The following is a 13,031-nucleotide window of genomic DNA, read 5'->3' on the forward strand; positions in this document are numbered from 1 at the left end:
GGGAGAAGGAGACAAAGGGAAGAAATACCAGTGCTGGAAAAGCACTTTGCTACAACAAAGTGGTCTGGAAAAGTGGGCAAACTTTATGGCTGCATATCAGAGCACATACTATCTATAGCATTCATGTCACGGTTAGTATCCCCTATACAGAGGCACGTCTGCCACACATGTGCCAGAATGGCCTCAGCACTGTGCTCTTTAAAATTATTCCCAACATTTTAAAAGGAAACTAAAAAAGAGATAATACTAAGCAATAATGACGTAAAATTTTTATCCCGTATCAAATTTCTTAACTGCATCATTAAAATATCTCTAACATTTAGTATTGATCTCATTAGAAGTATGTCCAATATTTAACAGTCATTATTATTTGTCTGAGATGTGAGGTATGTTCATTGTTATGTCAGTTGAAAAATTTTTTAAAGGTACAAGAACAAATAATCAGGTTAATGGAAAACATCAATTCTCAGTAAACAAATCAAGTCATTTAGCAATGAAGGAGGAAAGAGCATATTGTGTTACTGCTTTCAATGTGTCCCAACGATAAAATGCTAAGGCCAAATGATGGTTACAACGAAGTGTTTACATAGAAAACTGACTCAGGTCTCCTAGCAGACAGGGTACTTTCTCTGCTTAAAAGTTACAACACCTGGTATACAGCAGTAATACGACTAAAGAAGATGAGTTTCAGACTACAAATAAGTGGCTGTTGAAACAAAAAGGACTACAATTATGAGATATTATTTTTCTTTTAGTCTTTAAGCCTTCTTATGTTTGCATTTCTTATTTTTTAAAGTACAATGTTATACCATGTGCTCCACACAGGAAGTGGAAAGAAAAGATATTACAATCCCTCCCAAGCTATACCTTTAAGATGCAGCATTACAGATAAGGTTACCACACACTTTAGTGATCCACTATTATTGCGCAGACAACAAAATGTTACAGAAGGAAAAAAAAGGAATTTTAAGTGCAACTACATTCATTCTTATCTAAAAAAGCAGGTGCGCACATTTACATATGTAAATTCAATAAAGTGCACACTTCCTTCTCTTTTCTTGCCAGACCTGAATAGTTAACCTGAAAACTTGGCTTTTAACTGCACTACTTGACTCCTCAAACTAAACAAAGTATTGTGTCCATAAAAACATCTGTTATTGACAAAGAATTGTATATAATCATTTTTTTAAAATCATTTTGGCTTATCTTTACTGTGAAACATTTTTTCCCAGTTCTAAGGATTTTCGGGTTTGAAATCAAAATGAACTTTTTATCCCACAGCAACTCTCCCAGAACTGTCCATTTAAATTTTAATCTAGAAAGAGAAGTTTATCTAAGTCTCCTACTTGCTGTTAAAAGATACCTCGGCCCCTCAGCATAAACAGTCAGAAGACAGCCAACCATGTCTCAAGGAGATGGAAGTGCTCTGTTGGCAACCGGCCAGAAGACTAGCTCAACAGAACTGTCCAAATCAAAAACCTGTAATCAGAAAATTCCAGACTCCTCCTTCAACTTCCTTCCAAAATTCAAACTGGCCACTAAGACGGATGGACTTCACTTCCTCTCTAGTGCCTGTCACTGCCTTATTCTGGACCTCTCACCACTGCTCACTGCTCTTCCTCCCTGGTCTTTCCACCTTCAACCCTGCCCAACCCAGAGCTGTTTTCCACGCTGTGGTCATAATGGTTGTCTAAAGGGTAGATCCGATCATGTCACAGAAGAGAGCTCACGATCTGTGCCTCACTACCTTGCAACCCCACTCACTACCCGCCACTCCCTGCAAACACCCTCTATTTCTCAGTTGTACTTGATATTCTCGGTCTGCACCACAATCTTCGACGCCCCCAAAGCTTAAAGTATGCTTTTTTCTCTTCCTTGACAGCCTAACCAGTGCCTTTCCCACGTGGCTAACTCTTAGTCATTCTTCATGACTCAGTCTGAGTTTTATTCCCTCCAGAAACCTTTCCATGGCCCTCTTCCTCGGCCCTATAGCACCTTCATCCACCTACACAGAATTGTTCACCACATCATAATTGATCCTGTCTTTTGTCTTTCCTGCCAATTCCTTGAAAGAAGAACTCTTCCTCACCCGTCTCTCCAGCATCAACAGTTCAAACACAGTAGCACTTTTTAAGTGTTAGGTTTTTTTTGTTTTGTTTTGTTTTGTTTTGAGATTGTAGTTACTGACAAAGTGATAAAAAGCATATGGACCTAAAATAAATACTTCATAAATTTCAGAGTTGTAATAAACTCTGAAAATAATCTTTTTCAACTTCTTAATTTACAAATGAGGTTTACAGAAAAGATTTAAGAGATTTTTCCCAATAGCATGGAAATGAGAGAAAGAAAAACAAACTAGTGAAGACACCCTCCCCTACCCCAAAAATCTTAAAACTCTCTAAGGAAAAGGTGTCTGGGGAATATAATGGATAAATGGAATGCCATCTATTTCAGCACCAACCACACAATTCTATGAAGCGCATGAGGAGTTCTTCCTAGTGTCACCAGTAAAATATGTGTTTCTTCACCCAAGGCTCAAAGCTTCTACCTGTGTTTGTGCCTACAATTCCAAAACTGGCTCTTGGAGCAGTCGCTTCCTCCACTGGGAAGGAGTTGCCACACCTGTAAAAGGAACAGGTAGTTCGTGATAGCTAAGGTCACCCTCTATCTCTGATAGTCTCTGAATTTAGAGTACAATCTAAATATATAGTCAACATAGTCCGAGAGAGATACAGGGAAGGGGTGAGGGAAGTTCACTTACAATCAGGACTGGGTGTGAACGTCATAGGAACCTAGAATATTACAGTTGGGGCTGATCTGGGATTATTCTAATCAATATCCTTCTCATAGTAGCCGAGGGGACTGAAGCCCAGAAAACTTCAGGACCTGCCCAGGGTCTCTCAGTACCTAGCAGGGAAGCTGAGACCAGAATTCGGCTCATTCTCTCCCAGTCCTGAGCTTGGACAGCATCCCCAGCAACGTCAGCTCCTTTCCCTTTCCTACAGATCGGTCTCGGGTCCAGAGCTAGCGGTCGCTAGCGCAAGGCGAGACCGGGCGGGCCGAGGCAGCCACCTGTGGCTTTCCCGTCCCTCAGGTCCAGCAGTGCACACGGAGTGCCCTCGCGTCAACGCCTGGGGAGTGACAGGCAAACGCGCGCCCCGCGGGCGACAGAGCCAGCCGCTCACTGCCCGGTCCCCGGCCACCATGGAAGAGCGACCATCTCGACCAGAGCATGAGCCCTAGCCCCGACCCGCGCACCAAGTTGCACCTGTGGGGCGGCTTCCGGCAACCATGGTTTCCATAGCAACAACAGCACCGGATGCCGGATCCCAGAGACGCCCTAGGGTCAGAGGTCATCTCCGTGGCAACGGAAACTTCCCGCGCTACGGCGGCTCCAACGGGCCGCTTCCGCCGCATTGCGTAGCGGAGCCCCCAGCGAGCCGAGGCTGGGAGCGCAGTGAGGGGCCGTCCCCGTGAGCAGAGGGCAGCGGCGGCAGGAGCAGGGACTCTGGGCCAAAAAGCCAGGAGGAAGCCCGTGCCTGGCCCGTTGGGCTCCCACCTCTTCAGAACCTAAGCAGTCCAGACTCGGAACCCAGCTTCAGCTTCAGATTACCGAGGGGCTCCACGCCTGGAGACAGAGCTGCAGCGTGGGCCCGCTCGTGGCTTTGCAGAAAACAAATAATGACACGCTTCTCTAGAAGCCCGGGGCCTGGGCCCAGAGCCGTGGCTTCTGCCAAACTTTCTGGTCCCTGACACCAACTCCCCGCCTCTCAGCCCGAGGCCACAGCAGCCCAGCACCCTGCACCTTTTAAAGTGGCTCCAAAAAGGAGGAGGCCAAATAGATCAGGGTGGTGGGCGCGAGTGCAGGGAGCCGCGAAGTTGGAAGATGACTGCTTTTCAAACTGCGAAAGAACAAAATACTAAGCGAGAAACTCCTTCCAAAGCAACTGTAACTCGAGGTTCTTTACAAATGAGAGTTCCAGTTACCATCTTCAGAGAAAGGAGCTCAAAAGAGGAACAGTTTATTCTTTGCGGAATGTCTTCCTGGTTAAGAAGAAAATTAAAGATTAAAAAAGAAAATGAAGGGTCTGGCAACTATGAACCTAATGGTGCCCTAACGTTTGCTATTTTAAGGCCGAGAATGCCAGATGGGGAGAACGCCATGAGCTTTTGAGCTTGTGTATTTTACGAGAGGCTCAAGTGTGAACAGTAGACTACAGGCCTTGAGACTGAGAAGGAAGCTATAAAATATGGGCCAAGGGAACATCTGCAGGACCGGATTTCAGAGCACCCTATCGTGGCGGATAAGGAGCCACTAACAGCTTTTTTCTTTATTTAGTAGCCAAATTTTTGGCCCTTTGGGGAAGGAGTAAGCATTAAGCGAATTTAACCAAGTAAAATGTATAGTCCTGCCTGTTGTAGTCCCATAGTTCACTATCCTAGAGATACCTATTTTTCACTATTAGTTTTATTAAAATGTATTGAAAACCTACCATGTGTCATCAACAGAATTTTTGTCAAGAGACAATGACAAAGGCAGTGGTGCCCAGCAGTTGTTGGGTGACTTTCTTACATGATGTTAACAGATGAATCAAACAAGAACTTCACTCTTCCCTATAAAACATGTCTGCGACATTCCTCCTTTTTGCCTTCACGTTTAGGAAGTCCCTAAGAATCTCTGCTTTTGTTCCCTTCCCTTCATCATCTTACCTTTTACATTCTGACCAAAGTAAAAAAAACAAACAGTGGCAACTAGAGAACTACACAGGGAAAGCATCGCTGGTCCTGATACAAAAGAGCTCTTGCATCTCTAGAGGTATCCGGGGAACTAATAAGTCTCCCTCAGAAAACTCCATGCCCTTCAGTACCCAGGTTCAACACATAACTAAACCTTGTACCTGGTACACAACTCTTAAGGAAGACCACACAGACTGTGGCACTGAGCAGGCGGACGTGTAAATAGGCGTTTCCCTGTCCCACAATCCCTCCTGGAGTAATACCGAGTTGGGCTCAAAGATTTTATTAAAAATGTAGGCACGGTGCAATGACTTGACACTGAATAGAAGAACTCCTGTTAGACTGTTCAAACATCCCAACTGTTTCCCCTTAAGGCAAAAGAAACTATTTTGAATAAATGCTTCCATTTTGAGACATCTACGTGGTATTTATAGAAAGCGTATGAGTCAATTTGAGTGAGGTATGATGCCAAAATGTGCAAAGGAGTGAAAACATTGGTTGTTGTCCTTGTTACCATATGTATAAAAACACTTCACAAAAGTCTCCAATGTTTGTGTTGCTAAAACATGGAAGACTGGGTTCAAACATTTTAAAGGAATGGTTCATTGTAGGAAATGTGAAGTATAGTATAGAATTAGCTTTAGCACCTTCAGAAAGCAATGCATCATTTGAACAAATTTTCTCAGTTATGGATGCTGTCTACAATTAGAACAAGTTGTACAGCCAAAGTCATCTTCATTGGTAAAACTAAGTTTAGATTATCATGCATTGAATTTTACACTTATTAACTGGGATATACATTTCAAAAAAGAAAAATCTACTCTCCCAACAAGGCAGTACTCGGGAGCCTACCTAAAATGCCATCCTTTGGTTCATGGAGTGGCACTGCTCTACAAAACCCATTTTGTTACCTCAGTAACTGAAGCTTCCTGGATGGAGTCCAAGGCCAACTCATACTACATTGAATCCCACTCTAAAGCCAAGCGTGTTAGAAGAAACTTACATCTGTTTGGTGTTCCAGCCACGCAGTCTGAATTTGATGTTTTCATTTGAAATATACTCAGTGTTTAGACATGCAGAGGTTGTGGCCCATTTGTGGCTCACCCGGTTCTATTGGAACCTAGAATGAGTCGGTAGACTGAGAAGGAGGAGGAGTAAAAAGTGCTCACTCTTCTTCCCTTTCTTCGTATTTTCTCACTTCCAAACACCATGACAGCCCTAGATGTAAAGCAAGTAGCTTTTAAAAATAACGTCTATTTAAATGAGTAACAGTGGCATACCAGGTGTTTTGGCACCTAAAACAGCTTAGTGAAAGGCAAAAGCAGAGCTGAAAGGCAGCCAGACAAGTAGGAAATAGGACGTAATCATTGGTCCCACCAAGCCCTGCGTGTTCCATGTCGAAGTTATATGACAGAGCGGGAGACTGAGTTCAGAAAAAGAGAATTGATGGAATGTTCTCAGTGTGCTGTGCAGAACTAGGTCTAGGGCATCTGCTTCGTACTAACACTTGGCACTGACATTTGTACTCAATAAAATCCTCTTAGATTATGATTTATCTTAAAATCTGTGTTTTCTAAAATCCTACCAAGCCATGGAAGTTTGGGTATATCCTGTGTATGGTTGAGTGGCTGTATCTATGTGAGGGTCTGTGGCTTCCTTTGCTTGTTTTACATTATGTGTCTGAAGAGACAGCAATGACATGACCTTAGTATTTATCTTTATTGTGGATTTTCTTTTTTCAACCACACTTCTTTCCTTAGTACCCTTGGCTTAAAGTGCAGTGACCTAGATTATTTCCAGAATGGGCCTATTATATACATTGGTCAATCCAAACTATCATACTGGTTTAAAGAAAGCTATGAAGCCTCCTTCAGGCAAAATAAATGCCTTGGACTTAGTATTCCCTATTTAATGATTTGCCTAAAATACAGTCACCTTGCATGACTCATACAGTGAAAGCTGAAGCAGGTAACATTTATTCTAAATGCATAGCTGTTGCTCTGCTAAGAAAGTAGGACATTTAAGTGTGTGTGTGTGTGTGTGTGTGTGTGTGTGTTCTCTGATAATAGTTGTTAGACTGGGTGTTTTTATGAAGATAGCAAATTTACTTTATATCCAGGACTTTTAAGCTATTGGAATTTATTTTAAAAAGCATGTATTGTGCAAACACATTTTGCATGTTCTCTTCCAGTTAAATTTTACATAAAATAAGCCCAAAACACTATTCAATGAATGCCTCTTATTTAAGTATTAATAATGAGCTAATTAATATCTTTTGGGTAGATGAATAACTTTGTCCTTAAATTCATAACTCTATTATCTGCTTATTTTCACACCAACTAGATTATATAGCAGTGCTCTGAAATTCCACGAACCCTTGACCAAACTACCTACACTTGTTGACAGTGTAAAGAATTGGAAATAATCAGTAAATTATTTCATAACTTCCAAAGACGTAGGAAGCAAAATTAACCTAATATTTATCTCTGAAATAATAATAGGTGCTTTATACCAAATTCACTGGTATTTGGCAGTATTCTCCCAAGTTTCTTAGTTTGAAACCAGTTAATTGTCCTCTTTTTAAATTTAACATAACATAATAGGTAGTAGTCAATCTGTTTCTTTCGGCTGTAACAGTTAAAAGAATTTTAGTGTTTGTTTCATTTTAATTACCCAATTAACTTTTTAGTTCTACTGCTATTTTGGGATCAAAAACCTGCAAAAGATTTTAGGCTTCATGTTAATAGCAGGAGAATGGAACTCACCAAGTATAATACTGAAAGGGAATGGCTTGGCATGGGTTTGATTCAAGCTTAACAGACTAAAACTTTTAGAAGGTAAGATAAATAATGTGGCACATTAATGTCCCATTTAAATATATATATATTATATATATATTATATATATATTATATATATATATTATATATATATTATATATATATATACTAAATGCTCTAACTCCCAGGTTGGAACTCATATCCCTGGATATCTAAGACTAAATTATCCTGTTAGAATAGTTGGTAATGTTCTTAGATACACTTTGTGTTAACCCATCAATTCATACCAAAATACTTTAGCATTCATAAGGTGCAAAATACATTGCTCTAAAAATAGTCATTTGTTCGACAGTTTCCAAAAATGCCTTGGAAGGGGGGAAAAACTATTCCAGAGAGATGAAAGTGGGTGGGATGGAGGAAGTGTAATAAAAAGATTGTGAATTGTGTATAGGGAGAAATTTAGTGTTTCTGGTAAAATTGTATACAAAAAAAATTATAAAGGCCTACAAAGAAACTTACTGTTCTGTGCTAAATTATTTCCCACTCTCCAGTTCTATGGAAGGACTGACTTCAAGGTCCCTAAGACAAACGGTCACATCTAAATAAAAAAATGTTTTTACAGTATTCCTTTCTCAGAAGAGCGTTAAATCTTTTCACAGAAGGACACAAGAAGGATTCAAAAGACCACTGTTTTTTACAGTATAAAGCAGTCACACCCCTCCCCTTCCCACTGCAGCCCTTGGTCCGTCTCACTTTGAGAAGTCTTGCAAAAGGGGGCTTCGTATTAGACTGTGAGATTAGTGTTGCAGATGTAAGTTGGTTTTGTATGAAGCAAGCATCAGCAAGTTTTAGGTTTGATGTGGGGGGTTTGGAGTACATCTTGGGGTACACTTCATAGCTGAATTAGACATAAAAGATGACAACACTGTTTTCCCCTTGGGCAATTCTCAGGTTGGTGTGTCGTTTCAGAGTTGCTAAAAGCTGAGGAGTTAAGAAGAAAGAAGGGTAAAAGGACGGAGGAGGAGGAAACAGAGGGGGTGAATAGAAAGGGTGTAAGAACTAGAACACAGGGAGGAGGACTCAGGGCAGAGCCCAGAGCTTCACTGCAGCACTGAGTCCAAGGAGCATCCAGAGGCTACTACCAGAGCCTCAATTGCCACCCCAAAGTACCAAGTGGGGGCAACCTTCTCGACCCCAGCACAGAAGCCTCTGCCCTTTTGAACTGTGTAACAACTCGTAGTTTCTCCTTTGCTGCAGGAATGGTGGCCGCAAGCTGTCTCAGCCTCCACACCCACCGCCTCCGTCCCCGCCCACCCACACCTCCTCCTCCTCTGCCTCCCGCTGCACCCACAGGCGGCAGCCCCCTCCCCTCGGAGCGCGCCACCCCAGCTACATTGCATTGGCAAGGTTCGGAGACTGGAGAGCACCAGCCACTTGCTGCCCCACTCGCCGGGGCTCTGGGTGCCAGTGCGGCCCCAGCAGAGCCCAGGGTGTCAGGGAGGCCGTGGAGAGCCATGATCCACTGCACCGCAGTGCCAGTGTCAGGAGCTTCCAGGGCCCGGGCCGCCACTGCGGGACGGGCGATCTCCCTGCTCCCCGCTTCAAACACAACCCCAGACACAAACAGCCGGTCCCAGGTCCCTCCCCACCGTGAATGGAGCCAGGGGACGCCACACACTCCCAGCTGCGAGCGTGAGCGGTTCCCGGAAAGGCTGCGCCCAGCCTCCTCGCCAGCGCCGCCACCACCACCATGCAGCCCTCCGGCCGGCCCCCCCTGGGTGGTTCGCCCACAGCTCCGCGGCCGCCCCCAATCGCCTCAGACTGAGACGCGGGGACGGGAACCCCTGGGATCCGACTCCCCAAATCAGATGCATTTGCATTTCTTATGTAATGTACTGCAAGTTCCCCTGTTGGAGCCCGTTGGAATCGGGGCGCATGATCACCAGTAGGCTTAAAAGCAGGAACCCACGGCCTGGCTCATCCCCACCCCCTGCCCCGTGGGATCCCAACACAGGGCTTTGACACCGCTTTCTGAAGGGGGGGAATTAAATTACAAATATTAGAGGGGCTGGGCTTGTCTTCTCAGCCTGGAGTTCCCTCCAGGCGCAAGCCTTGGTCAAGTATTCCCAGTGGCAGGATGTGTCAGAGGCAGACGGGGGAATGAGTTAATACTCGGGCGCCGGGAGCTGGACGGGGGAGGGTGCGGGGGCTGACGGAGGAGCGGGGCCGCGAGGGAGGGGGCCTCTTGTACTTTGGTAAAGGTGATCGTGGTGGCGAATATTGTGCAAGCTAATCAGAAAGTCTAGAGCAGGTTCTCGGAACCCAGCTACGTCCCCCGAACCTGCTGCAGAAGTCAGGGGAGCTTGGGGTTCTTTTTCCTGGCAACTACCGAAGCTTCAGCTGCCTGGGGTACAACCTTAAGCCAGAGCCCTTCACTATTCCACCAAACATAGGCAACCAAATACATTTAAAAAAAAAAAAAAAAAGTTTCCTCCTCCCTCCTAGTGATGGATTGTGTCACAGCCAAGGGATGCCGATAATGGTTTTGGGGTTCGTAGACGCCGATCCAGCTGTTACTTGTTTATTCATGCAACAACTCTATATGCAACACTGTCCTGGTTCCTTGTTGTTTCCCCTGCCTTCCTGCATAGCAGAACTGCAGATCTAGCTCGATGAGCAACAGACAGGTTATTATGAGGAAAAACATAACATGATGCATGTTTTGCTTACCAGTTGGGTTCTTGTTTTTCTTAAGACTCTTGCCACAAAGACACTGCAGCATATGCGTTCCTTTGCTGAAAATGTTCCAAAGAAACCACATTGATTTGGGCGAAAAGCAATCCAGCAGCTTAGACACCCTGAGAAAGAAGAGATCCTTGTGGTTGCATAATAATAATTTGAAATCAGTTCTCCTGAAGAGGGGCACCGGTTTTACCATAGGAAAAACGATAATATTCCGGATCTTCTCCCAGTTTTTTCCCCTCACGTGGTATATTTCTTTGAGACTTCTCAGTGATTGTTTTTTTTCGGCCAGGGTGAATGATTTATACCCCCTCGATCACCACCGGATTATTACCAAAGGGTCGGAGAAAAAATCCTTTTTCAGCATGAAACCAAACAAAAAAGCAAAGAGATCCCAACTGAGATCAAAACTAATCAGGGAGAACAGTAATGCACAAAAGATCCCCAAAGAGAAAACCATAGCCTTTTTACTTGATCGCTATGAGGATGGGTGGATCTGCAGAAGGCAAAGCAGGATTCATCTTACTGAGAGAAGACTGCCATTGTGTAGCCCCTAGGAGAGAAGGAAAAAAAAAAAAAAGGAAAGAAAGAAAGAAAAAAGAAAAAAAAAGAAAAAAAAAAAAAAAACCCACCACACACACTCACACACCAATACCACCTCCGAGATTGAGTCTGACAGCCGAAGACAGAGCCTCCCTTCTCCCAGTGTCGATTTTTTTTATAATCAATCGCCAGTGCTCAGTGGGATCGGTTTGAACCTGCAGTTCTCAATCACCATGAAGAAAAGATGCAAATTTAGGTGCCCCCTCCCCTTGTCAGTCTTGTAGTAGGTAGAGAGCGCCACAAATCCCCTTCCTCCTTCCTCTCACTCTTCCAGTTTCCAACAACCGTGAGCATGAGGAAAATCTCCCCTCCGGATTCCTCGCCCAGCCTCGGATGTGAGTTACAGGCATTAGAGGGAGGAGGAGGAGGAGTTGAAGTTTGCATTGAAAAGACTGGCTTTCCATGACGTAGCCACGTGCTTTCAGACCCGTCACCAGTGAGATGCTTCAACCAGCCCAGGGAGGGCAGTGTCACTGCAGTCTCTCTGCTAGGGCCCCTCCTGAAGTCTCCCCACACGCCAGCTCCAGCCCCAGCCAGCCCCAGCCCTAAACCCAGACCCAATGCGCGACCCTCTCCCTCCTCCGACAAGCACCAGCCGGCCTGCTGTTTGCTCTTGGAGCCAATCTAACAACCTTGTGTTAAAAGTGAATTTTGAAAAGTAAAAATTAAAAATTACAATGAGTAAACCTTAGAAAATGCATGTTGGGAGGTTGGAGGTGAGGAGGGAGGGAAATAAAGAGAAACAGGGGTTTAATACTTCTCCACCCAGCCAGAATTAGTTCCACCTTCACATTTTCAAAAGTAGCATAGAATGCATCTAAAACATTAAGGAAAACTCAAGTTCCTTTAATTCTTATTATTGGACTCCTACTTAAGGGGCTGTTTGAAAAATATAAACTAGATATATAACAGATATTACCAGAAACAGCCTCTTAAAAAGGACAACCACTAAAATATAGGTGGCAAACTGTACTTTTGTGGGGAGGGTCATATATACATGAGAAAATGTATGCCTTTTATAGAGAGACAACACATTACCTTTAAATAATTGTGCAGAAAGTCCCTGCTTAAATCACGCCCTAATTCTTTGCATGTTTCTGCACTCATTAATTGAGCTAATATTAAATTCACCCTCATTTACTTCTTATCTGTACATCTCACCTACACTAACCCAACCTAACAAAACAGGCAAATTTTCTGTTTTCCTCAAGATATAACCCAGCTTCCTACTTGCCCAGAAAAATCAAAGGATTTTGGACCAAAGTGTTATTTTATTTTATTCTACTTGGAGGAAAATACAATGTGCAAAGTAATACAAACAATTACAAAAGTAATATAACAAACTCCAGTATACCCGCTGCTCAAAATTAACTTAAAAATTAGCATTTCATCATATTTTTGAGATAAGGATTTTAGAGAAGTAAAATTGACCACTCCCATTCTCTGTGGGTACATGAATTAAACTTATGCCAGCTTATTCCTATTTTTATAGGTAAATTGACACAAAAATTTTAACTCTAATTCAAACATATATATTTAGAAGTTTCTTCATAATTTCAAAAAATTAACACTACTGCCTCTACTACATGGTATGTAAACTTAGATGTAGATTTATATAGTTGAAGCTTGATGGAAAAGACTGATTTGATTTTAAAAGTTGATTTTAAAGAAAATCAACTAACTCCTTGATTATCAGTTGTCATAAAACAAAAATGGAATAATCATCTTCACCACTCCTAGAGTTTTCTATTAGTTAGGATGCTAAAATTAGCATTGATATCCTGACCTTCTGGGAAACATCAGTCAATTCTAGGTAAGATAGAAGAATTTAAAACCAGTAAATCCTATTAAGGTTAAGACCTTGGAAAGCTATATCGTGATGGCCTTGATGTGTCAAAAGGACCATATCATACAGCTTTTAAAAATTACTAAGGTTTAACTATGGTCTAAAAAGGTTTGTGAGGTAAAGAAATAAAGACTAAAAGTACCTGAATTTAATGTCAATAACTTACTAAGAAGAAACAGACTGAAAAAAAAAAAATGAAGTGGAATTCTTTTTTGAAAGAGGAAAAATGGAAGAGCATTGCCAAATAATTAGAAAATAATTTTTGATATCAATCAGAGACAGATACCATAAGCTGCTTCTATAACATGTTGGTGTCCCCTAGGG

The 13,031-nt window shown here is 42.8% G+C and overlaps 1 protein-coding gene across 1 annotated transcript in view; it reads right to left on the bottom strand.

Moving 5' to 3' along the window:
• The window catches only part of FGF14 (fibroblast growth factor 14), a 675,122-nt gene extending 663,517 nt beyond the window's left edge, over positions 1-11,605 (bottom strand). Inside the window, exon 1 of the mRNA XM_007960815.3 lies at positions 10,247-11,605. Coding sequence (XP_007959006.1) covers positions 10,247-10,454 — 208 coding nt within the window. The 5' untranslated portion in view covers positions 10,455-11,605. The remainder of the gene's footprint in view (positions 1-10,246) is intronic.
• Between the last annotated feature and the right edge of the window lie 1,426 nt (positions 11,606-13,031).

The sequence above is a fragment of the Chlorocebus sabaeus genome, chromosome 3 (assembly GCF_047675955.1).
Source record: "Chlorocebus sabaeus isolate Y175 chromosome 3, mChlSab1.0.hap1, whole genome shotgun sequence".
NCBI classification, from domain to species: domain Eukaryota; kingdom Metazoa; phylum Chordata; class Mammalia; order Primates; family Cercopithecidae; genus Chlorocebus; species Chlorocebus sabaeus.